This window comes from Podarcis erhardii, assembly GCF_964252035.2.
Source record: "Podarcis erhardii genome assembly, chromosome: 5".
In the NCBI taxonomy this organism is placed as follows: domain Eukaryota; kingdom Metazoa; phylum Chordata; class Lepidosauria; order Squamata; family Lacertidae; genus Podarcis; species Podarcis erhardii.
Genome location: NC_138509.1, coordinates 99,269,985 through 99,296,787, shown reverse-complemented (window position 1 = coordinate 99,296,787; position 26,803 = coordinate 99,269,985). Strand labels below are relative to the sequence as shown.

The window sequence follows — 26,803 nt, the reverse complement described above, 5'->3', positions numbered from 1 at the left end:
CCCCCTCCAACCCCTGCCTTTGTAATTAGACTCACAATAAATGCAGGAAGCCATGCGCAAGGAACACAATGTTCACAGCTGCCATTCACAGCTAAATAATTAGTCAATATTGGGCTCCCAACGCTGCCCCCGGTGCTCATGCCAATCTGGACGGGGGGAGGCACTTGTCCTCACGTCACGCCAGGCCGCCCTTTGCTGCTGTTCCCGTAATCCTGGCCTCGCAGGAGACAGGGCCGAATCGCTGCTAATCCGGCGAGATTCCTAAATGCAAAACTCGGCGGGGGTTGAGTCAGGGAGGGTGGAGAGGCAGAACCCTCAAAAGCCGCACGCACAGGCAGAAAAAGACCTTTGCATCTCTGCGCCAACCGACTCTTGGAAAGCTCGTCTTCTTTTTCCTAAAGAAAAAAGCTAAAGTGGTACGTCAGGTTAGGAATAGTTTCAGGTTAAGAACGGACCTCCAGAACGAATTACTTTCTTAACCTGAGGTACCAATGTAATGGTAAATGTATGATAAATGTACTAAAATTTTGGGAAATGCATGAATGCATCAATCAATCAATCAATCAATCAATCAATCAATCAGGTGGTCTTATACTGAATAACGTGGAATGTTTTTTGTACGGTATGCATTTGATATTTTTATAGCATTTGTATTTTTATAGATTTCATGGAATCATAGAAGAGTAGAGTCGGAGGGGACTCTGAGGGACATCTAGTCTAGCCCCCTGCTATGCAGGAATCTCAGCTAAAGCAGCACTGACAGATGGCCATCCAACCTCTGCTTAAAAACCTCCACCACTGTTGGACAGCTTTTAATGTCAGAAAGTTCTTCCTGATCTTTAGTCAGAATCTCTTTTCTTCCGACTTGAATCCAATGGTTCTGGTCTAACCCTTCCTGATCTTTAGTCAGAATCTCTTTTCTTCCGACTTGAATCCAATGGTTCTGGTCTAACCCTAACCCTCCAGAGCAGGAGAAAACAAGCTTGTTGCCTCTTCCATGGGATATTTGAAGATGGCTCTCCTATATTCCCTCTGTCTCCTCTTTCCCCAGGCATACTCAGCTCCCTCAACCATCTCCAAACCCTTGATCATCTTGGTCTGTGCTGCTTTTATGACATTTATTTGCACATACATACAACCTGAGCATAGGATGGAAGGGATTGCAGCATCAACACTGCAACAGATCTTGCAAATCCATTAGTCGCAGCTTGGGATCTAGCACGGAGCAAGCAGATCTCTGTGTCTCCAGCTTCCTGCTTGCTTCCTGACTGACTATTGTTCTCCTGCCTAGTAGACAGGTGAGGGGATGGAGGAAGGATCCACCTATCAGTTGTAGCTCTTGCAACCCAGCTTATTCCTTTGGGACGCTGATGAGGACACTCAAGTGACCAGCTAAGGCCCTTGTCTTACAAAGACTCTTATTTGACCAGTTCAGCAATAGAATCATCTGTTATATTCTAACCTTTGCTAATTTGTTGTTGTTTAGTTGTTTAGTGGTGTCTGCCTCTTCATGACCCCCTGGACCAGAGCACGCCAGGCCCTCCTGTCTTCCACTGCCTCCCGCAGTTTGGTCAAACTCATGCTGCTAGCTTCGAGAACACTGTCCAACCATCTCATCCTCTATCGTCCCCTTCTCCTTGTGCCCTCCATCTTTCCCAACATCAGGGTCTTTTCCAGGGAATCTTCTCTTCTCATGAGGTGGCCAAAGTCTTGGAGCCTTAGCTTCAGGATCTGTCCTTCCAGTGAGCTCTCAGGGCTGATTTCCTTCAGAATGGAGAGGTTTGATCTTCTTGCAGTCCATGGGACTCTCAAGAGTCTCCTCCAGCACCATAATTCAAAAGCTTCAATTCTTCAGCAATCAGCCTTCTTTATGCTCCAGCTGTCACTTCCATACATCACTACAGGGAAAACCATAGCTTTAACTACCGTATTTTTTGCTCTATAAGACGCACCAGACCGCAAGACGCACCTAGTTTTTGGAGGAGGAAAACAAGAAGAAAAGAAAATTTCTGAATCTCAGAAGCCAGAACAGCAAGAGGGATCGCTGCGCAGTGAAAGCAGCAATCCCTCTTGCTGTTCTGGCTTCTGGGATAGCTGCGCAGCCTGCATTCGCTCCATAAGACGCACACACATTTCCCCTTACTTTTTAGGAGGGAAAAAGTGAGTCTTATAGAGCAAAAAATAGGGTATATGGACCTAAGATGCTAGACAGCATCTTAAAAAGCAGAGACATCACAGGACTGCAAGAATGGGAAGGCGCTCAGGCCATCATGCAGACTGACCTCCCGAACCTGCAAGACAAAACTTCTTTTTGCAGATGTTTATGTCTGTTTCAAGGAGGAAACAGAAAACTCAGGGCTGCCGCCTTCTCCTTAAAAAAAGAAGAAGAAATGATTTACCTAGCAGCTTGAACTCAAAAGTCTGCAGGCTTTTTATTTCCTTAAGAAAATAATTTGTTTCCCCTACGTGCTCACACCCATGCAACGCGGACTGCAATTACAGGAAATGCAACAAGGAATTCAGTTTAGTCACTGGAAAATGGTTCATCATCGGCCACCAATACTGGGGTATTTTTTCCCCTTATAATTGGAGGGGTGGGTGTGTCTGTGTGTCAACAGCACTGCCTAGTCCAGTGTTTCCCAACCTTGTGCCTCCAGCTGTTTTTGAACTGCAACTCCCATCATCCATGACTAGCAAGACCAGTGGCAAGGGATGATGGGAACTGTAGTCCAAAAACAGCTGGAGGCACAAGGTTGGGAAACACTGGCCTAGTCACTTACCTAGTATTGCCTCCCGGACTTTGGGCTGGCGTCCGAGCCCCCAGATGAACTTGTCTCGCATCAGGGCTGCTGACACCTTATCGATGGGCTGTCTCCCAAGCCCATCCCAGAGTTCATTAAATGTAGATAGCGCCCTTCTTTTAACTGCCAGGCTAATGTTTATTAATGAGGCGCGCAGCATCCGAGAAGATGGAGAGCTTCCCTGAAAGGCTCCGACAGGCCCGGGAGAGCCCTCCGTCCTCGTGGCTGAAGCACACCTCGGGAGCTTTCAAAATTAACACACTTATTTATTTTAATTCCTCACTGTCTGGCCCTGTTAAGGGAACAGGCTCGGGCATTTAACAGCATCAGACAAAATTCCATTCCTGCGTCACTTCTGGTCTCTCTAGTTTAGCTGTTGCCTAAATGGTTTTAGACCACATATTTAAGAGCGCAGGCCGGTTCTGACCGCACAGGGCTTAGAGGCAGCAAGGAATACAGTAAGGGCTACCCCAGGAGACCCCACATGAATCATAGCCCCCCGATTCCTATCCTCCATTCTTTTTTAAAATAGCAAGTTTACGGCACTTGTGAAACCTGAGATATGAGATAAGATCTATAGGCACCATTCTTCTCATGTCAACATCCTTCTTAAATTGTGGAGCCCAGAATTCGACACAGTATTCCAAGTGCGGTCTGATCAAGGCAGAATAGAGGGGGGACTGTTGCTTCCCTTGGGACGCGGGTGGCGCTGTGGGTTAAACCACAGAGCCTAGGACTTGCCGATCAGAAGGTCGGCGGTTCGAATCCCCGCAACGGGGTGAGCTCCCGTTGCTCGGTCCCTGCTCCTGCCAACCTAGCAGTTCGAAAGCACGTCAAAGTGCAAGTAGATAAATAGGTACTGCTCCGGCGGGAAGGTAAACGGTGTTTCTGTGCGCTGCTCTGGTTCGCCAGAAGCGGCTTAGTCCTGCTGGCCACATGACGCAGAAGCTGTATGCCGGCTCCCCCGGCCAATAAAGCGAGATGAGCGCCGCAACCCCAGAGTCGGCCACGACTGGACCTAACGGTCAGGGGTCCCTTTACCTTTACCTATTACTTCCCTTGGCCTGAACACTCAACTTCTGTTGATGCTGCCTTCACTTTTTTTGCTGCTGCACCACACTGTTGGCCCCTGTCAAGCTTCTGGTCCACCAAGACCCCTAGATCCTTTTCACGTGTACTGCTAGCAAGCCAGGTGTCCCCCCCCCCTCCTATATTTGTGCATCTGGCTCTTCCTGCCTAAATGCAGAACCTTAACTTGGTCCCTACTAGTTACAGGTAGGTAGTCGTGTTGGTCTGCCGTAGTTGAAACAAAATAAAAAAATTCCTTCCAGTAGCACCTTAGAGACCAACTAAGTTTGTCATTGGTATGAGCTTTCGTGTGCATGCACACTTCTTCAGAAATTCATTTCTTTAGCTTGCGCCCAGTTCTACAATCTGTTAAGGTCACCTTGAATCCCAATTCTGTCTTTGACAGCATTAGCTACCCTTCCCAGTTTGGCGTCACCTCATTTCTCCTCCCAGTCTCCTCTTCTCCAAGCTAAACAGGCCCAGCTCCCTCAATGGTTTCTCATAAGGCTTGGTTGCCAGACGTTCAACCATCTTGCAGCTTGCCACTATATAGTCTGATATTCAATTTGTTTTCCAGAACTGGCTTTTACATGATGTGAAAGAACAAACATACTTCGGAAACTAATTGTTAGGGAAACAGTACACTGGAGCTGCCATGTGAATAACAACAACAACAGAATAGTAAAAACACAATAAAACATCAAACATTTAAGGTCCAGCGCCGAGGGCCTTCTGGCGGTTCCCTCGCTGCGAGAAGCCAAGTTACAGGGAACCAGGCAGAGGGCCTTCTCGGTAGTGGCGCCTGCCCTGTGGAACGCCCTCCCACCAGATGTCAAAGAGATAAACAACTATTTTACTTCTAAAAGACAACTGAAGGCGGCCCTGTTTAGGGAAGTTTTTAATGTCTGACACTGTATTGTTTTTAATATTCGGTTGGAAGTGGCCCAGAGTGGCTGGGGAAACCCAGCCAGATGGGCGGGGTATAAATAAATTATTATTATTATTATTATTATTATTATTATTATTATTATTATTAAATACTTCCCTAAACAGGGCAGCCTAGATGTGTCTTTGGCCTGATTCAGCCACAGGGCTATTATCCTGTTCTGACTCAGTTCAAGGTATTTTCCTATGTTCCAGTTGCAGACAGGAAATCTTTAGGATGGCCGTTCCATTATTCTCCATCTTCTCTCACCTGGCAACCTTTGGTCCTACTTTGCTGGTTCATCTGATGGAGACTTTGGATACTCTAAGCCAGGCTTCCTCAACCCTCCAGGGTTTTTTTGGCCTACAACTCCCATGATCCCTAGCTAGCAGGACCAGTGGTCAGGGATGATGGGAAATGTAGTCTCAAAACATCTGGAGGGCCAAGGTTGAGGAAGCCTGCTCTTTTTGTTGTTGTTGTTTAGTCGTTTAGTCATGTCTGACTCTTCGTGACCCCATGGACCAGAGCACGCCAGGCACTCCTGTCTTCCACTGCCTCCCACAGTTTGGTCAAACTCATGTTCGTAGCTTTGAGAACACTGTCCCACCATCTCGTCCTCTGTTGTCCCCTTCTCCTTGTGCCCTCCATGTTTCCCAGCATCAGGGTCTTTTCCAGGGAGTCTTCTCTTCTCAGGAGGTGGCCAAAGTACTGGAGCATCAGCTTCAGGATCTGTCCTTCCAGTGAGCACTCAGGGCTCTGATTTCCTTCAGAATGGAGAGGTTTGATCTTCTCGCAGTCCATGGGACTCTCAAGAGTCTCCTCCAGCACCAGAATTCAAAAGCATCCATTCTCCGGCGATCAGCCTTCTTTATGGTCCAGCTCTCACTTCCTTACATCACTACTGGGAAAACCATAGCTTTTACTATACAGACCTTTGTTGGCAAAGTGATGTCTCTGCTTTTTAAGATGCTGTCTAGGTTTGTCATTGCTTTTCTCTCTCCCCCCCCCCCCTTTAATGCCACACGATGGCCTGTGGTGCCATTTTGCTGAATTATCTGCAATCTCTGATCAGCAAGCTTTAAAAGGAGAGAGGCGCCCAGGCTGAGATGGGAACGGATAAAAACGTTCAATAAACAAAGCTCAAAGGTTGGTTTCGTAAAGGGCAACAATTTGCTCTTGCTGTGGGTTCCTCTTCCCGGAAGCCGCTAAGGCGTGCAGCGGCTAAAACCCACCGCCAAGAATAGCTGGAGAGGTTTTCTAAAATCAACACCTTCCGTTTACTGGTGGCCCCAACAAATGCGGGTAAAACAGGTTAGGAAAGGAGGGCTTCGCATGGATGTCCCTGATGGCCAAAAACGGTTCCTTCCTCTCTCGGGCACCCACAAATATTGCACGGACGTGAATAAGACTGAATAGCCCTTACTATAATGATTTCTCAGAATGATCAAAGAAGCCATTAGTTTAGAGGGCAAACAATTCAGAGGAGACCTGATAGAAGTTCATAAGAATTATACATGGCCCCAGAAAAGTGGACATCCAATAATGCTTGGATGAACATCTAATGTTTACTGGATGGATTTCCCCCCAAATTGATTTCTGAATTCTGAATTTATTGTTATTCAAGTTTTATACTGTATTTTATGCTGTTTTTTGTTGCATCAATTAAGTGTTTTAAATTTGTTGTTTGCCGCCCTGAGCCTGGTTTTCTGAACCGGGAAGGGTGGGGTATAAATAAAAAAATATTATTTTATTATAATAAAGGCTGGAAGATTTAGGACAGATAAAAGGAAAGACCTTCTTCACACAGCGCAGAGTTAAACCCTGGAACTCCTTGCCGCAGGAGGCCACGATGACCACCAACCTAGATGGCTATAAAAGAGGATTAGACAAAATCATGGAAGAGGAGAGAGCTATCGAAGGCTACTAGGATGGCTCCACAGTTGGAGGCAGAAATGCTTCCGGATCATAGTTGCTGGAAACCCCAGGAGGGGAGAATTTCTCTCCTGCTTGTGGGTTGTTCTGTAAGAAGAGGATGCTGGTCTAAATGGACCACAGGCCTGATCCTGCTGGATGTTCTGATGCCTATCTCCCCCCCCCCGCTGCCTCACCTGTTCCTTTCCTTCGTACCGACACGCTAATGTTACGTACAAACAGAGAGAGGAAGCCCCAAGCAAGATTCACGAGTCCTTTGGGGAAAGACGGAGGCATTTTCTCAACCAAGAGAGAGCAAGAAGTGAAGACATTTGTTGGGTTTTAAACTCTGCTTGTCGGATTTGCCACGGGGCCACGTTCAGCCTGGACACTGAGATCCAGCTCCGAGGGCCTTCTGGCGGTTCCCTCATTGCGAGAAGTGAGGTTACAGGGAACCAGACAGAGGGCCTTCTCAGTGGTGGCGCCCGCACTGTGGAACGCCCTCCCTTCAGATGTGAAGGAAATAAGCAGCTATCCTACCTTTAAAAGACATCTGAAGGCCGCCCTGTTTAGGGAAGTTTTTAATATTTAATGCTGTATTGTTTTTAACACTTGATTGGAAGCCGCCCAGAGTGGCTGGGGAGACTCAGCCAGATGGGCGAGGTATAAATAATAAATGATGATGATGATGATGATGATGATGATGATCAGTTTGGTGCTAGTGGAAGAAACCCCCGTGCAGCTCAATAATGGGTTACTTGAGAGACAGATGTGGGGACTGTAGTTTTCCAAGGATGCAGAGAGCTACAATTCCCAAAGTTCCCCGGGAAGAAGGCTTGATTGTTAAATCTCCTGGGAATGGTAGGGGTGTCTCCAAACAACTCTCTGCGCCCTAAACAAACTACATTTTCCAGGAGTCTTTGGGAGCAGCCATGAGAGTGAAGAGGCATCATAGTGCTTGACATGTGCAATGTCTGTCCAATGGAGGGTCACCTCTTTGTGACATTTACCTGCAAGAGGCAGCATTGGGTTTCTGCAGCAGGATCCAAGCACCGGGGAGAACATTGCAGCGTCTGTGTTGCCATACGAGAAGAAAGACCATCTTCCGAAAAGCTTCCCCTCTGGGCAAATTTTCTGGATCTGCTTCTTAAGAGGCCTCTCTCTCTCTCTCTCTCTCTCTCTCTCTCTCTCTCTCTCTCCCCCCCCCCCCCGACTTGCTATTTGCGTGCGTGCGTGCGTGTGTGACACAGACAGGATGGAAGGAAAACTTGTTGACAGCTAAAAGGTAAAAGCAAATATTGTATTTTTAGAGCAGCGGGCTGACTCTGACAGGCGCCTTGGCTTGTAAGTGCCCATGCCTCTAACACTGAGCTGAGCCGCCGCTTGAAAAATAAAGGGAGAAACAGAGAGAGAGAAGGAGGGAGAGAGAGAGAAATACAGCCATTACATTTCCAGGGCACAATGAGTCACTATCCAAGGTCTAAAATAGAAGATAAATAATTTTGCAGAAGCTGCCATCGCTCCTGGAGACTGGGGTGGGGGAAAGAGGGGGGAACCACCCCAGAAATTAAAACACCTCCAAAACCTTCAACACTTTGATCAATTCCCTTCTCTGTTTAACTGGGGCTTTTAACAGTTTATCATACCCAAAAGGGGCATGATGGCAATGGCCTGGAAGCGTTAAAATGGGCATTATTATTATTATTATTATTATTATTATTATTATTATTATTATTATTAATAATAATAATAATAATCAACCCCAACTAAAGAATCATGGCAAGAAAAATTGATGGGACTATGCAGAAATGGCAAAATTGAGATATAAGCTACGGGACAAGGATAACTGTGACTTTAAGGATGAATGGGAACCCTTTACAAAGTATCTGAAGACGCAACAAAGTGAACTGGACTCCTTGGCTGGTTTTGAATAAACATTCACAAACTTTTTATTGATAACAATCAGCTAAATAGTTTGAGGATCTATACAACTTTGTAACATGCAGAAAACAGCATTCTTAGAGAAACCAAAGACTGGAACTGAGGGAAGGCGGGGGTGGGAGGGTTTTTTGGGGGGGAGGGAGGAAGGATGGGGGGGGGAACAAGGATGATATGTTTTTGGATAATATGTCTTGTTATAATTTTGAATAATAATAATAATAATAATAATAATAATAATAATAATAATATGGATAGATAGGTTGGATAATGAGAAGAGTCTGGCTTTCCCCAGGGGGCAGTTGCAGTTTTGCCAGTTCTGTCACTGAAAGGATAGAAATCTACAGCTGATGTCCCTGGTTCAGATCTCCCCCCAAGCAACTCACCTCCCCCCACCAATGCAAATTGGCAATAATAGTCCCTACTTTGCAGGGCTGTTGCACGGATAACTGGAAAAAAATATACTGAGCAGAATATTCCTTGTTTTCAATATGACCCTCAAATATTGCCCTTTTGGACTTACTCAAACGCAGGTCTACTACCCAACCAACAGATCCAAAAGTATGCAAGACACAGATGTTTATAGTGGGCACTGTCTAGAGAACAATTCAAATTCTTCCTTAAGCTAATTTAATTTTTTATATACTCCTTTTCATAGGGCACCCAGCCCTCTCAAGGCAGCTCACGCAACAAGGTAGATTAAAAGGGCAAAACACACACAACGACGACAACAGTTCAATTGAAAATCCAGCAGTAAAACAGGGGGGGGATAAGATAAAGGGGAAAATAGCAGGGAAAAAAACAGCACTGGTGCTTTATTTGCACCTAGAAACTCTGGACCAGCTTCAGATTAATCAGTTAAAAGTGGATAGAAACAAGAGAGGTATTTGGAGGCAATTTGAAAGCAGTCAATAAGGCTGCCAAGAGAAGTTCCCAAAGAAGGAAGCTCCATAATGATGGGTTCAAAACAGAGAAGTCCCTCTCTGCGGTACTTGCCAGCCTGACAGACTGTATTAGCAAGAAGAAAGTGCAGAGAGAGAAGTTTTTCCTCTGTTTCTCGTTAACACTAGAATTTGTGGATGTCCAGTGATGCCGAATGCTGGAATATTCAAGACAGACAACAAACAGGAATTATTCGTGTAGCGCATAGCTACTGTATTTTTGCTCTATAAGACGCACCTGACCAAAAGACGCACCTAGTTTTTACAGGAGGAAAGGGGAAAAGCCCCGTTTTTTTGAGGATTGGCTCAAAGTTGTGGAGCTTACTTTGCAAAGGGAAAAAATCCTGTTTTTATGGGGTTCAACTCACAGTTCTGCAGCTTCTTTAGGAAAGGAAAGGGAGCCGTTTCTACAGTTTCCAGAAAGATAATCTAATCAGCCAGTCACATGCAGAACATTCAACAATGAACACCTGGGCAAGGGACCGGGACCAGAAAGGGAGCCAGCGATCGACCACACATTTGCTCCATAAGATGCACAGACATTTCCCCTTACTTGTTAGGAGGGAAAAAGTGTGTCTTATGGAGCGAAAAATACGGTAAACTATGGAACTCACTTCCCCAGGAGGCAGTGGTGCCAGCACCAACCTGGAAGGCTTGAGAAAAGGGTGAGACAAATTCATGGAGGAGGAGAAAACTATCAGCTGCTATGAGCCAGGATGGCTCTGCTCTGAATCGGCCTCGGTCCAGTATATCTGAAGGAGCGTCTCCACCTCCATTGTTCAGCCTGGACACTGAGGTCCAGCTCCAAGGGCCTTCTGGCGGTTCCCTCCCTGCAAGAAGCGAAGTTACAGGAAACCAGGCAGAGGGCCTTCTCAGTGGTGGCACCTGCCCTGTGGAACACCCTCCCGTCAGATGTCAAAGAGAAGAACAACTACCAGACTTTTAGAAGACATCTGAAGGCAGCCCTGTTTAGGAAAGCTTTTAATGTTTGATGTATTACAGTATTTTAATGTTTTTTGGGAAGCCGTCCAGAGTAGCTGGGGAAGCCCAGCCAGATGGGTGGGGTATAAATAAATTATGATGATGATGATGATGATGATGATGATGAAGAAGAAGAATCCCAGTTGCTGGAAACCACAGGAGGGGAGAATTGATTGTGCGTGTGAATGCTGCTTGGGGGTTTCCTAATGGGGGAGATCTACGTTGGCCCCTGTGAGAACAAGATGGTGGACTAGATGGGCCACTGGCCTGACCCAGCAGGCCTTTCTTATGTTCCTATAGTGTCAGGTGAAGTCTCAGGCGCCAGGTAGCAGCTCGCTTGCAGGTTGCTGTGAAACCTCAGGCAAGGTCTCACTCTGGTGCTGCAAAGCATCTATGCCACTAGGTCTTTTTCTGTGTTTGTTCTACTTTGTGTCACGCTTCCTCAAACAATGCGCAGGTTGGAATATGACCTAAAAACCAGACAAATTTACTTTGATGGTGACCAGACCAGCTTCCCGGCCCCCACCCCGAACATCACAGTTTAGCAGAGGGAGAGGCATCGCCAGTGCTTTTTTCTTTAAAAATGTTCAGGGTTACTCTCATTTTGACTTAAGAAAACCACCATTTTCTACTTCAATTTTGGGTAAAATAAATACAGTAAATGGACAAGGTACTGTACAAAGATTCACAAAATGTTTAGGGGTATGGGATGCAGGTGGCGCTGTGGGTTAAACCACAGAGCCTAGGACTTGCCAATCAGAAGGTCGGTGGTTCGAATCCCCGCAATGACGGGGTGAGCTCCCGTTGCTCGGTCCCTGCTCCTGCCAACCTAACAGTTCGAAAGCACATCCAAGTGCAAGTAGATAAATAGGTACTGCTCTGGCAGGAAGGTAAACGGCGTTTCTGTGCGCTGCTCTGGTTCGCCAGAAGCGTCTTAGTCATGCTGGCCACATGACGCAGAAGCTGTACGCCGGCTCCCTTGGCCAGTAAAGCGAGATGAGCGCCACAACCCCAGAGTCGGCCATGACTGGACCTAATGGTCAGGGGTCCCTTTACCCTTTATCTTTATGCGTACCCCTGCGGCCCCCCAGGGGAAAAAAACACCTTACTGCAAACCCAGCTTAGGCTGAAATTGAATCGCATGAGAGATTTAAAACAATATATACATGTCTATATATATTAGGCCGCACGGAGACACACATGCTCATGAATTTGCATGGGCATCAAAGGCAAGGTGCAAGCAGGACTGTGGCAAGGGGCTCTCTTCTGCGTGACCTGCTTTTGAATAAACAATGTTATATTCCACAGTCAATTATCTCCAAAGTACAAAGTGTTCTGTTACCAAAAAAAGACCGTGAGCAGCGGCTGGTCTGAGAGGGCGCATCCGCGCACCGGAGCGAGCGCTTAATCTTTTGTGTTCCCGTATAATTTTATACAAATGGGGTCGGTTTGGAGGCCGCAGACAAGATCCTGCCATTCCCCTTTTAGCCCTATTATTCTGCAAAGCGTCTAATTGCACGCTTCGGCGAGAGGTGCTGGCATTGCTAGGGAAATGAGAGGAGGTACGCTTTGCACAGCTCAGTAACAAGGCTTCCGAAAGGAAAGTGGAAAAACAAATCATGGCTTGTGCGCATCGAACGGAAGGGGCCTAATAAGGCCCACAGGACAAACACTCCCCGTTATTATGGCTTTGTTATGCAAGGAAATGCCTTTTGAAAATGTCTGGTTTTCGGTAACGCTGGCTCTAAAAAGCAATCAGAATCTGCAAGGCCAGATGCCCTCTTTCCTCTGCCCCTTTGCGGGCATCAGAAATGCAAGAGCATCTTAGAAGAATGCTGGCCAACAGGTTTGTCTGCTCACTTGCACAGGAGCCCTCCTGCCACTTCCAGCAACCAGGATTCAGAAGCATTGCTTCCTCCAATTGTGGAGGCAAAACATAGCCATTGTACCTACTAGCCACCAATGGCCCTCTCCTCTCTGAATCTGTCCAAGGCAAAGGAAGTTGGCAGCCGAACTGCTGAACAAAGACGGTTTGGCATAGAGGAAAGAGATTTATTAGAAATTTGCAGCAGAAACAGTTTTGATGCAGGCTATTGTCTGTCAGCATCTTAAAAAGCAGAGACAACATCTTGCCAAGAAAGGTCCGTATAGTTCAAGCTATGGTTTTCCCAGTAGTGATGTATGGAAGTGAGAGCTGGACCATAAAGAAGGCTGATCGCCGAAGAATGGATGCTTTTGAATTATGATGCTGGAGGAGACCATTGAGAGTCCCATGGACTGCAAGAAGATCCAACCTCTCCATTCTGAAGGAAATCAGCCCTGAGTGCTCACTGGAAGGACAGATCCTGAAGCTGAGGCTCCAAGACTTTGGCCACCTCATGAGAAGAGAAGACTTCCTGGAAAAGACCCTGATGCTGGGAAAGATGGAGGGCGCAAGGAGAAGGGGACGACAGAGGATGAGATGGTGGGACAGTGTTCTCAAAGCTACCAGCATGAGTTTGACCAAACTGTGGGAGGCAGTGGAAGACAGGAGGGCCTGGCGTGCTCTGGTCCATGGGGTCACGAAGAGGCGGACATGACTAAACAACTAAACAACAGCAACAACAACAACAACATTGTCAGCTGCTTGGAGCCTCGAGAAGAAGGGCAGGAAACATTAGATTTTATATCTGCATCCATATGAAAAATGTAAGAATCAAAGAAAACTAACAATAAATCTCCAGAGAGTTCTTCTAGGGCTTGTAGCTCCAACTAGAGCACTCCTGATTTCTCAGCTAACTGGAAAGATGAATCCGACGAAGGCTTGTCCCAAAGTTAAGTTCAGAGGAATAAGAAAGGGGCATCCAGGTACTGGGCCTCTTGTACATTCATGTGAAGCACATTGCTAACCCACAAACAACCCACAAAAAAAGCTAACGCTATTCTAGGCTGCATTAACAGAAGTCTAGTGTCCAGAACAAGGAAAATAATTGTCCCACTCTATTCTGCCTTGGTCGAAGGGACCAAAGGACACCGGTGGCACTGTGGGTTAAACCACAGAGCCTAGGACTTGCCGATCAGAAGGTCAGCGGCTCGAATCCCCGCGACAGGGTGAGCTCCCGTTGCTCGGTCCCTGCTCCTGCCAACCTAGCAGTTCAAAAGCACATCAAAGTGCAAGTAGATAAATAGGTACCACTCTGGTGTGAAGGTAAACGCCGTTTCCGTACGCTGCTCTGGTTCGCCAGAAGTGGCTTAGTCATGCTGGCTACATGACCCAGAAGCTGTATGCCGGCTCCCTCAGCCAGTAAAGCGAGATGAGCACCGCAACCTCAGAGTCGGTCACAACTGAACCTAATGGTCAGGGGTCCCTTTACCTTTTATTCTGCATTGGTCAGACTACATCTGGAATACTGCGTCGAATTCTGGGCCCGACAATTTAAGAAGGATGTTGACAAGCTGGAAGGTGTGCAGAGGAGGGCAACTGAGATGATCAAGGGTCTGGAAGGTTGCACTTCAAAGCTGCGGGTTTCAGTTGTTGTCTTTCTCTTCTCGGAGAGGTTCTGCCCTCGCCTGCTCCAGGATCACACTGCGTTAATTAGCTGAATTATCTGCTTGAAGCGCAGGCAACCCCACGTTAAGCATCATCAGAGCTGCTTAAGAGTTCCTCAAGAGGAGGAAAAATCCAAAATCAACTCTGAGGGGGTGCGGCCACATTGGAAAAGCTGCAGGCAAAACTCTGGATGCGTTCTGGCACCAGAAGTTTGCTTAGCACCTCCCATGGACCGACTAAGGCCTTTTGTTCATGCAGGCTGGATTGTTTGAAGAGTTCCAGAAATCCTGTGCACAGAGTCATGGGATTGTAGAGTTCTAAGTGGCTCCCAGGGGCCATCTAGTCTAACCCCCACAATGCAGGAATCGCCACTAAAGAATCCCTAATGGGGTCATCTAGCCTCTGCTTAAAAACCTCCAGTGAAGGACAGCAAGCACAGCAGAGGCACAGGGGAGCAGGGTGACACTCCGGGGCGCATGGCAAGGTGATGATTCGGCGCATGCAAAGTGTGTGCACCTGGTCTGCAAAAAAACCCCCTTTCCCTCCCAATGTTGATGTTATTCATATCACCCGCACATACAAAACACGTTTTCACGGTGGCATCAAAGGAGCGACATGTTTTCAGCCTGCGAAGGTGGACATGGAAATCCCTGATTTGCCAAAGGGCAGGCAAAGCGGCTCTTTCGAAAACAATGTTTGCAAGGGTAAAAGCAAGACACAGCCACACCTGGTCCTAAATCATATAGCAAAACTTGCTGGTGGCTTTGTTTGCGCAGAAGAGGATGGGCTCTCCAAAGTTTATCCCGCTTGTAAATCTTCTAGAATCAAAGAATTATAGAGTTGGAAGGGGTTGGCTTTATATATGGACCATGGGTTAGGAATGTAAGAAGATCTGCTGGATCAGGCCAGAGGTCCACCTAGTCCAGCATCCTGCTCTCAAAAAGGCCAAAAAATTGATTGCGTGAAATCCACAACCAGGGTTCACACACAAGAGCAGACTCCTGCCCTTTGGTTTCCTGGTCCTGAAAAGCACTGCTGCCTCCAACTGTGGATATTGGGTGCTCTTTCAGATTACTTTTCTTTGGATGAACACTTTTAATATTTTGTATTTGCGTGTTTGGATTTGTGCGTGGGGCTTCCTTTGTGCTTAAACCAGAAGCGGCAGGATGCTGGAGCACATTTGCTGAGAGGAGGGAGGGCCGACAGGCATATAACGCTCCCGCTCAGAGCTCTGCATGTGTTGGTGATTTGCTACCAGATCAAGATCAAGATGTTGTTATTAGTGTATAAAGCCCTTAACGGCTCAGGACCAGTTTGCCCATGATATCATCTCACCCAACATTTGCCCCCTTGACCGCTTCAGTCGGTGGAATCTGTACCTCTACACGGGCCGCATAAGATCTGTTCCACATTAGTAAGATCAATAGGAGTATTGCATCTAGATCAAGGGAAGTAATAGTGCCACTGTATTCTGCTCTGGTCAGACCTCACCTGGAGTACTGTGTCCAGTTCTGGGCACCACAGTTCAAGAAGGACACTGACAAACTGGAACGTGTCCAGAGGAGGGCAACCAAAACGGTCAAAGGCCTGGAAACGATTCCTTATGAGGAACGGCTAAGGGAGCTGGGCATGTTTAGCCTGGAGAAGAGGAGGTTAAGGGGTGATATGATAGCCAGGTTCAAATATATAAAAGGATGTCACATAGAGGAGGGAGAAAGGTTGTTTTCTGCTGCTCCAGAGAAGCGGACACGGAGCAATGGTTCCAAACTACAAGAAAGAAGATTCCACCTAAACATTAGGAAGAACTTCCTGACAGTAAGAGCTGTTTGACAGTGGAATTTGCTGCCCAGGAGTGTGGTGGAGTCTCCTTCTTTGGAGGTCTTTAAGCAGAGGCTTGACAACCATATGTCAGGAGTGCTCTGATGGTGTTTCCTGCTTGGCAGGGGGTTGGACTCAATGGCCCTTGTGGTCTCTTCCAACTCTATGATTCTATGATTCTATGATTCTAAGAACTTAGCCATTTTGTGTGGCAACTCCTAGACTTTGGAACTCCCTGCCTATTGACATCAGGCAAGGGTCTTCACTGCACTCTTTTCAGAAACTGAATGCTGAAACCATTCCTGTTTAGACCAGCCTACCTAGATGCTTAGACAGTTGATGAAAGTCCTAAATCTGTTTTTAGTCTATTGTTATCTTAACTTTTTGCATTGTTGTTGCTAATCCTCCCTGTTGATAATGGGATTGTGTTGTCTTTTCTTGTGAACTGCTCGAGGGTTCTGAGATCAAGCAGCCTATAAATTTGATGAAATAAGTTAACAAATAAATAAATAACTGCTGTATTACTAATTATCCGAATGTGTTTCACACGTCACGCTGTCTTCTTGCGAATCGCTTTGGGGCACCTCTGAATGCGTGAAGCGAAATACAGTGGTACCTCTGGTTGCTCTGTTCCGGAGGCCCATTCACAAGATGAAAAGAGCGCAACCCGCAGCAGCGTGTCTGTGCATGCGTGGGTTGCGATTCGCTGCTTCTGCGCATGCGCACAATGTCGTTTTGCGCATCTGCACATGCGCGGGCGGCAAAACCCGGAAGTAACCCTTTCTGGTACTTCCGGGTCGCCGCAGGACGTAACCTGAAAGAATGTAACATGAAGCGGACGTAACATGAGGTTATGACTGTACAGAAATGCAATCACCAGCTCTACCTGCACATGGGAATCAAGACCCATGCCCTTCCCCGCTTCCCACACCCATCTCCGGGTCGGACTCTGCCTCTTACCTTTAGCTGCTGCAGAGGGGGCTGAGGCCCGGCGGCCGGTTCTGTGATGTAGGTTTTCTTGGCTCCGGACGACGGGTACTGCCCTGTCGGATTGAGGGCCGCAGACCCAGGAGAAGGGTATGTCGCCTCCGGCTTCCAGGCATTTTGCGGCACGTAGGATGGATCTGAGCCAGTCCTCCCTCCGTAGCCTCCGGGGTAGGCCGGCTCTTGGTAGCGGCCCTGGGGGCCCCCGTACCCATAGCTTGGCTCTGGCTGAGGGGCGGTTTGGGGCGCGTAGCCGTAATCCGCGGCCCGGGGCTGAGACGGCACGTAGGGTGCTGGGCCCAGAGAAGACACCGGTTGAGCCGCTTGGTTGGGGGCCAGACTGCTATACTGGGGGGCTGGTGGCTGGAAGTGGGGGGCAGGCTGGGCCGACTTAACTTGCACGTTGAAGGTCGGGCGGTTCGGGGTGGAAGCCGTGCTGTAGGACGCCGGAACGGGCTGAGGTTTCAAGGTGCCGACCGGGGTCACTGGGATGGGCTGAGAGCCAGGCTTGGATGCTGATTTCTTGGTGGCCGTCAGGGGAGGCTGGTTTGGGATGACCATGCGCTTGTGGCCAGTGACTGGGGTGGTCATCGGAGGCGTAGCGATGGGAGATCCGCCCGGAATCCCAGAGCCCTGCATGTGGGAAGAGAGACACCAGCAACAGACCATTAATTTGGGTCAGGAATAACCTGCGCCTGAAGATTTGCCCCATTATGTACTGGTTTGTCCAAGCTAGGGACACGGGTGGTGCTGTGAGTTAAACCACAGAGCCTAGGGCTTGCCGATCAGAAGGTCAGAAGTTCGAATCCCGGCGATGGGGTGAGCTCCCGTTGCTCGGTCCCTGCTCCTGCCAACCTAGCAGTTCGAAAGAACGTCAAAGTGCAAGTAGATAAATAGGTACCACTCCGGCGGGAAGGTAAACGATATTTCCGTGCACTGCTCTGGTTCGCCAGAAGCGGCTGTCATGCTGGCCACATGACCCAGAAGCTGTATGCCGGCTCCCTCAGCCAGCAAGCGAGATGAGCGCCGCAACCCCAGAGTTGGCCACAACTGGACCTAATGGTCAGGTGTCCCTTTACCTTTACCTTTTGTCCAAGCTAAGAGAGCTTAAGAGCAGCCTTGTTCATGAGGTCCCAACCAAAGATCTTATTCTGGGGCAATCAGAATAAGATCCACTCTTTGACTGCTGATTCTTGACCCTAAACCGTTTTTTCTATCACTGACTTTTTGTGCTGTGTATATTGCAATGTTCTTTTGCTGCTATGGCTGATGGCTGACGCAAAAAAAGTTTCATTCATCATTCATGAGTTCCTGCAACCAGACTTTGGCTATCTAAAGATCAGTGAACTGTCCAAAAGTAGAAATGGGTCCTATTTTATACATTTCTCCTGGGTGACAGAACCAGTTAACAAAGGGAAGAAAAATAAAATATATACAGTGGTACCTCGGGTTAAGTAGTTAATTCGTTCCGGAGGTCCATTCTTAACCTGAAACTGTTCTTAACCTGAAGCACCACTTTAGCTAATAGGGTCTCCCGCTGCTGCCGCGCCACCAGAGCACGATTTCTGTTCTCATCCTGAAGCAAAGTTGTTAACCTGAAGCACTATTTCTGGGTTAGCGGAGTCTGTAACCTGAAGCGTATGTAACCTGAAGCGTATGTAACCCGAGGTACCACTGTATACAGTCCTACCTTGGCTCCCGAATGCCTTGGGAGTCGAAAGTTCCGACTCCCAAGCAATCAAAAACCGGAAGTGAGTGTTCCGGTTTTTGAACTATTTTCGGAAGCTGAACGTCCAATGGGGCTTCCATGGCTTCCAGTTGGCTGCAGGAGCTTCCTGCAGCCAATCAGAAGCTGCGCTTTGGTTTCCGAACATTTCGGAAGTTGAACCGGACTTCCGGAATGGATTCCATTTGACTTCCAAGCTACGATGGTATAATTAGTTGTATGTAGGGAAAAGTGGACATTTCCTCCCATCTAGAGTCACCACTCACCCCAGACATTAAAACCCCAGGATTAAATTATATTTGAGATGCTTCTTGCATTGCAAGGGGTTGGGATAGATGACCCATAGGGTCCCATCCAACTCTAAAATTCTAAGATTCTCTGATTCCATGAAACACCATTCTTCTTATACTGTATTGTTTTAATTAGTGTTTTTATAGTTGTTCTGATTTTGAGTGGAGTGCCCTACCTGGGTGGATGGAGCAGCCAAGTAATTTCGTTGTCCCCGAGAGGGGGCAATGACAATAAAGATGATATTATTATTATTATTATTATTATTATTATTAAAAATTATTGGAAATTTTACAACATAACATATACCCCCACCCGCCCAATACAGAAATCCACCCTCATTAAACATGAACATAACATACAATAAGCATAACATACAATACAAACAACCAAATAAAAGACTTCCTTTATCCTGTACCTGGCCTCTGTATTTACTTCTTATAAGCTGCTTCCTTTATGAATAATTAAAATTTTCCTAATTATGACTTAAATAGCCACAAAGTCTCCTGCAGACATTAATCGAAACAAGTCCAGGTATGTATTTTAGGGCTCTGTTTTGTGAAGTATTCTCTGCATTTTCCCCAGGCTTTTCGAAACTCTTGTCTAGTGTGATCTCTAATTGCCTCTGTTAATCTAGCCAGTTCAATATACTCTAACAGTTTGTCTTGCCATTCCTTTTTCGTTGGCACAATTTCTTTTTTTCCAATTTTTAGCAATTTTCATTGCTAAAAATTCCTGAAACACCATTCAGCACCATTCATTTTGGACTCTTGGGAGAAAGGTAAAAAATAAAATAAAAAAATCCAGGTTAATCCAGGTTAATTTCCCTCCCTTTCTTTCATTTACAAGTTGTATCTGCAAAAAAGAAAAAGTGATTTGGCAGGAAGGAGAGATCAAGCTACAGAGAGATCAAGCTCTCCCTCCGCTGCCTGGGAGCAGTTTTCGGAGCGGGCGTGTAGGAAAGGGGTGTTAGATGCAGGGGAAAGTTTGGCTCACCTTTGCTTTAAAGCCGGCGATAAAGCCACATTAAAGAAAAATGAAGGTCTTTTTGTATGTGTTTTTTAAGAGCTAAAAGGCATTGCCGGCTACTGATGTTTAAAAAGAAAAAAATTGATAGAAGCGGACACGGAGCAATGGTTCCAAACTACAAGAAGGAAGATTCCACCTAAACATTAGGAAGAACTTCCTGACAGTAAGAGCTGTTCGACAGTGGAATTTGCTGCCAAGGAGTGTGGTGGAGTCTCCTTCTTTGGAGGTCTTTAAGCAGAGGCTTGACAACCATATGTCAGGAGTGCTCTGATGGTGTTTCCTGCTTGGCAGGGGGTTGGACTCGACGGCCCTTGTGGTCTCTTCCAACTCTAGGATTCTATGATTCTATGATATCTCACTAAGGCAGAACAAAGCAGCCTCTGTCAAAGAGCCAAACTTGAAGGCAGAGGGATTTGGGATGGGGGGGGGGTGCTCAGAAAAGGGAAAGAGATTAATGCCAGGAGGAGGAGGAGGAGGGGGAGGCATCTCAAGAAAGGTGTGGTCAGAGGAAGCAACAAGGAAATAACAGGCACAGGTTTGCACCCGGAAAGATTCCTCACATCCTTTAATTTCGTTCTCACGGATGTGCATGTTTGCGTGTCAGATGGAGGGCACAAGGAGAAGGGGACGACAGAGGACGAGATGGTGGGACGGTGTTCTTGAAGCTACAAACATGAGTTTGACCAAACTGCGGGAGGCAGTGGAAGACAGGAGGGCCTGGCGTGTTCTGGTCCAGGGGGTCACGAAGAGGCGGACACGACTAAACGACTAAACAACAACAACAACCACAAATTCTGCATGGACTGGTTGCAGGGCAACATGTGCAAATGGCTTGAGATCTGTCCAGGACAGCTGGGCATATAAAGGGCCCCATTACCTTCAGTGGCTTAGGGCCGCGTCAAACCTAAATCCGGCCCTCAGCATGACCCTGGGGCTACATGCTTACTGGTTTGCCGCTGTTTGCTTTCCCGGCTAGGTGGGAAGAAACAATTCAGAAGCACAGATGTCCTCAGAAGCTGGAAATGCACAAATAATAGAACTCAGTTGGGTTCAAATTTATTGCTTTTAACCACAGGTCATTCGCAATATAAACAGGGGAAAGAGACGTAGTAACAAATGTTACGAGGAATAAATCAGAATGAAGCATAAATCAATAAGGAGGGGGGAGAAACTTAATTAAGACCTGGCACTCGACCCTACAAACTGCATAATCACCGAGGCTGGCTCAGCCAGATATTTACTTTGGTTTTAATTTCCATCTTGCCATTTCCTATTTTTAGTTCTGAATGCAACTGTTAACCACAGCAAAACATTTTGAAAATGAAGATAACTGACATGATGAAGCTTCTCTACTCTACTGTCTATGTTTGGCTTGGAGAGCACCATTACAGCGGTTGCAGCTGATTAGATTCTGGTTAAATAAATAGGAAGTCTGCCTTTCCAACACAACAAAACCCGTGGCAAACAAGGTCTTTCCCTCCAATATCTTGTCTTAGCGTACAGCAAGGAGGCCATACGATCACAGGGAAGGTTGGCTCAGAAATTTGGCGGCGTTAAACCGCACATACTGAAAATCCCTTTTTTTAATCCCTACAGATGTTTTCTGCCGTCTGCCTGATCTGTACCTTCTGAAATAATACGCAAAGTGAACTCAGAAAATTGACTTAGAAACTCAGAAAAATGCTTAAGCAAAAATGTGTACCTTAGGTGAAAATATGTGCATCATTTGCACTTTGGAACTGCCTGCCACTTGACATCAGGCAGGTGACTTTGCTGTGCCCTTTTTGGCTCTTTCTTTTAAAAAAACAAACCATTTAAAAAAAAAAACACAACTCTACCTTGTATTAGTGTTGATGTGTGCTTTAATCTGTTCTTAGGCTTTAGCCAACTTTTAAAAGTTAATTCATTTAAAAATCACTTCAATGCTGCAAATGGTTGCTTTTAACTGCATTTACCCATAATTTTATCACCTCTTTCTCTCTCGTTGTAAAGTGCTTTGAGAGGTTGGCTTGGTTTAGTTTAGTTTAGTTTTTTATTATTTTAAAAAAACTAAAACCCTGCAGTGTGTGTGAATCCTGTGAAATGAATGAATGAACAAATTTTGGTGGATTTTGGAGGAACTTAAAAAAGAGAGAAAAAGAACTGATCTAGAGATGTGGAAGAAACCAAAATCGGGAGATTCATCCATCCATGTACTTAGTGTCCCACTTTTGAACAAAAAATTCCCATTGCCTCTTTCAACAACAGCTTCTTTTCACAATGCATGAGAAACAGAGGGGGTGGCAGAAAGAATTCTCTGGAAAGCATACATGTTTCTGCAAATGCAAGGCGTTTCCACCCCTGCTTTTGTGTCGGTGACTCAGCACTGGCGGAAACTGAAAACGAGCTTGTAAGCACATCTGCTCCTTCCCGCACAGAAGGCAGGAGGCAGGAGGGATGGCACAGGTGTGACCCCCAGAGGGGCCCTAATTCAGCACAGCACATAGCAACTCCCTGGTCCTGAATGGGGCAACTGTGCCCCTGAAGGACCAGGTGTGCAGACTGGGAGTCATTCTGGACCCGCAGCTGTCCATGGAGGCGCAGGTCCATTCTGTGTCCAGGGCAGCTGTCTACCAGCTCCATCTGGTACGCAGGATGAAACCCTCCCTGCCCGCAGACTGTCTCGCCAGAGTGGTGCATGCTCTGGTTATCTCCCGCTTGGACTACTGCCATGCACTCTGTGTGGGGCTACCTTTGAAGGTGACCCAGAAACTACAACTAATCCAGAATGCGGCAGCTAGACTGGCGACTGGTGGCGGCGTCCGAGACTACATAACACCGGTCCTGAAAGACCTACATTGGCTCCCAGTATGTTTCCAAGCACAATACCAAGTGTTGGTACTGACCTTGAAAGCCCCAAACGGCCTTGGTCCAGTATACCTGAAGGAGCATCTCCACCCCCATCATCCAGCCCGGACACTGAGGTCCAGCTCCGAGGGCCTTCTGGCGGTTCCCTCCCTGTGAGAAGTGAGGTTACAGGGAACCAGGCAGAGGGCCTTCTTGGTGGTGGCGCCCGCCCTGTGGAATGCTCTCCCATCAGACGTCAAGGAAATAAGCAACTATCTGACTTTTAAATGACATCTGAAGGCAGCCCTGTTTAGGGAAGCTTTTAATGTTTAATGCTGTACTTTGTTTTTAATATTTTGTTGGAAGCCGCCCAGATGTGCGGGGTATAAATAATAAATTATTATTATCATTGTCATTAACCATAGCATGCCGCTTCAAACAGCTGTGGCTCCCTCCCAAAGCACCCTGGGAAGCGTAGTTTGTTCAGGATCCCTAGAGAACTACAATTCCCAGAGCTCCCAGAGGAGATTGCTTGACTGTTAAACCGCTCTGGGAATTGTAGCAGGGGTGGGGAGAAAACAAGGGTCTACCTAACAAGTCTCAGCACCCACTTAACAAACTACAGCTCCCAGGAAGCCATGACTGTTTAAAGTGGCCTGATCCTGCTTCAGAGGGCTGAATTTGTTCTCCGCATAGAGGATATATTTATACCCGTACCCAAGCAGGGAGGGTGGAGGGAGAGAGCCCCTCTTCTCCCTCTAAACATAAATGAGATGCAAGTTATATAATAAAAGCCATATAATAATCCATTCAAATAACAAGCTTCCTGAAGGCCATTCTGCTGATTTCAAGCCTTTTGTGCCAGAAAAGGGAAATTCACGAGGGGATGAACTTCAATTAAAGCTTTGGCTGCCTTTTTATCTAACGCATTAACACGGGTAGGCCATTAATTTCGCTGCCATTAAGGATTAGCTTTGGTCTCTGAAGCCACCTACGAAGTCTCGGGCCCCAGATCCCCGCGCTGTGCGGATGGGCAGCGGAAAAAGAGTCTTGGACCTCAAATGCACCCTTATGCCTTTACCAGATGCGTGCCTCATGTTCCCAGGGCAGCTTGCAGCAGAAGTTAAGAGGCAGTCAAGCAAAATTAAGAAGCTGAAAGTAGGAAGATTTGGGGCAGGCTGAAGCAAGTCCTCCTTCACACAGAACAGGGTGAAACTACGGAACTCCCTGCTGCAGGAGAAAGTGGCGGCGGAAGAGGATCAGACAAATCCATGGGAGGGAGAGAGGCTATCAGTGACTACGATGCTTCAGAATACCAGTTGCTGGATACCACAGGAGAAAGAGTTGTTCCTGTGCTCAGATCAGGGCCGGATTGAGGTTTGATGAGGCCCTAAGCTACAGAAGGTCATGGGGCCCTTTATATGTCCAGCTGTCCTTTATCAACAACAAATTGTCGCTGCTTTTTGTGTTGAATATATGCTATATGGTAACTGATGGACCTCATAGGTATCTGAAGACATTTGCACATAACAAATAGGAACCTACACAACACAGAACACTGTTGCTGTAGGTAGGTTGTATTTTATTTGCTTATTATCTTATATTTTGGAAATGTACATCTGGGGTTTTTTCCCCTTTAATTTATTTTGGGGGCCCCAAGAGAGTGGGGCCCTAAGCTAGAGCTTCCATAGCTTATACACAGGTGGTGCTGTGGGTTAAACCACAGATCCTAGGACTTGCTGATCAGAAGGTCGGCGGTTCGAATCCCTGCAATCCCTCCCATTGCTTGGTCCCTGCTCCTGCCCACCTAGCAGTTTGAAAGCACGTCAAAGTGCAAGTAGATAAATAGGTACCACTCGGGCAGGAAGGTAAACGGCGTTTCCGTGCGCTGCTCTGGTTCGCCAGAAGCGGCTTAGTCCTGCTGGCCACATGACCTGGAAGATGTACGCCGGCTCCCTCGGCCAGTAAAGTGAGATGAGCGCCGCAACCCGAGAGTCGGCCACGACTGGACCTAATGGTCAGGGGTCCCTTTACCTTTAAATCCGGCACTGGCTCAGATTAGAGGCAGATTGGTCCAACTGGTTTGGTTGCTCTGGGCACAGAGCCTCAGGGTGCCACCAGAGACGACACAACTATTATTTGGAATGGACTGTGAGATTGGGGGTTGGGGATGCACAAGACCCTGCTGAAATTTGAGGCCCCAACATCTGCCACTGCTCAGATCCTGCTTGTGGGTGTCCGGCTGGCACCTGGTTGGCCCTTGCGAGAAAAGGACGCTGAACTATTTGGCCCACTGGCCTGATCTTGCAGGCCCCCCTTTTGTTCTTACATTATCCCAGAACAGCATCTGAAAAGCACATGGAAGAGTGGGAGGCAGGTTGGTGTTTGTGTGTTTATGTGATGGGGAGGAATGGTACCCTCTCTCCCCCTTGGCAACATTTGCATCAGAAAGGAATCACGAAAACCGGGTGCAGCGCTAAAGCTCCCAAGAAAGGGACAAACCTTGCAGCCCAGCCTTGCTCTCTGTCTCTCTTTCTCCCCTTCAGTTGTCTAGAAGCGAGGCCGCCAGAAGGCTAGAAGGCTCCCTTCCTCCTGCTCTGCGACGGCAGATGGCGAAAAGCAAAAGCCTCGAGTTCTAATTCATATGGAGGGGCCTGTGGGAGGCCTGATACGGCTTGCTCAAGCTGCAGGCAGCATTTGCGTCAACCCCCACCCCCCTGCTCCAGGTCTGTGGCACCTTTCGTTCCGAACACCACGAGCCAAGCGTGCGAGGCCTGATCCTTGCACGCTCCTCGCCGAGGTCCTGCCACAAAGATGAGCGCAACTGACAAGGGCGCAGGTCCTTGCTGGGGTCGCCGCGTCAGAATCGCCTCCCCGGGAACGGACGTCAGAGACGTGCTAATTTCATTAGACCTGAGCCGGAATAGATGGCAGGGATTAGCCTGCCAGACAGCGCTGGTTACTGGGGTAACCTGGGGTCTCTCCCCGCCGTGGATGCGACCGAATTAACGAGAGCAGGGTGGTGGGGTTTGTGTGTGTGTGCGTGTGTGTTTTCATAAAAATCCTACGCATGAAAGGAAGCAGAAGGACGATGCCGGGGAGGACTGCTGCGTCAGTGATGCTCGCCGGCGAGGTGGAACGGGAGCCGCCGCGATCTGTACGTACAACATTCCCCCGAGGCGCAGGAAAGTAAACAGAGCCTGCGGAAATAATTAATGCTGGCAGCCGCTGAATGCCGTCACCGCTACTTAGTCGTGCTACAAGCGGGGGGGGGGGGGGAGGAGAAGCCGTGACATTGGCAGGAAGGATCCTCGGCGAGGGAGAATCCTGTACCGATGGCTTTCCTCTCTCCCTAAAGCCATTGCACAGCCCTCCCCACTTGCAAGGAAGAAGCAGCCCGTTCAGGGCCAAGAAGGAGGCTGCAATGCTTCTGGACTGAAGGGATAGCTCAGTTTGGTAGAACATGAGGCTCTGAATCTCAGCGCTGTGGGTTTGGGCCCCGCTTTGGAACTGGCATTCAGGAGCAATGCTGCCTCTGAGTATGGAGGCAGCAGCTAGGAGCCATCCATGGCCCTCTCCTCTTCCATGAATTTGCCTCATCCTCTTTTAAAGCCATCCAAATTGGTGGCCATCCCTTCCTCCTGTGGCAGGGAGTTCCGTAGTTTAACTCTGTGCTGTGTGAAGGAGTCTTTTCTTTCATCACTTCCTCCTGTGGCCCTGCTTTGGGCCCCGCACAGTCCCTTCCAACTACAGTCATACCTCATGTTACATTTGCTTCATGATACATTTTTTCAGGTTGCATCCTGCGGCGATCCGGAAGTACCGGAAAGGGTTATTTCCCGGTTTCACCACTCGCACATGTGCAGATGCATGGAATGATGTCACGTGCATGCGCAGAAGCAGCAAATTGTGACCCGCGCACGCACAGACACACAGACGTGGGCTGCGTTCTGCTCATGGTGAGAACGGGCCTCCGGAACGGATCCCATTTGCAAACCAGAGGTACCACTGTACAATTCTTTGAAAAGGATCCCAGTC

General features: G+C 47.6%; 1 protein-coding gene and 1 long non-coding RNA gene across 2 annotated transcripts in view; both read right to left on the bottom strand.

The window, feature by feature from the left end:
• Positions 1-26,803, bottom strand: part of LPP (LIM domain containing preferred translocation partner in lipoma) — a 294,160-nt gene that overhangs the window by 71,661 nt on the left and 195,696 nt on the right. Inside the window, exon 6 of the mRNA XM_081862512.1 lies at positions 16,873-17,529. Within this exon, the coding sequence (XP_081718638.1) occupies positions 16,873-17,529 (657 nt within the window). The remainder of the gene's footprint in view (positions 1-16,872; positions 17,530-26,803) is intronic.
• LOC309342402 overlaps positions 1-26,803 on the bottom strand; it is a 346,777-nt gene that overhangs the window by 211,631 nt on the left and 108,343 nt on the right. The gene's annotated exons all lie outside the window — the stretch shown is intronic.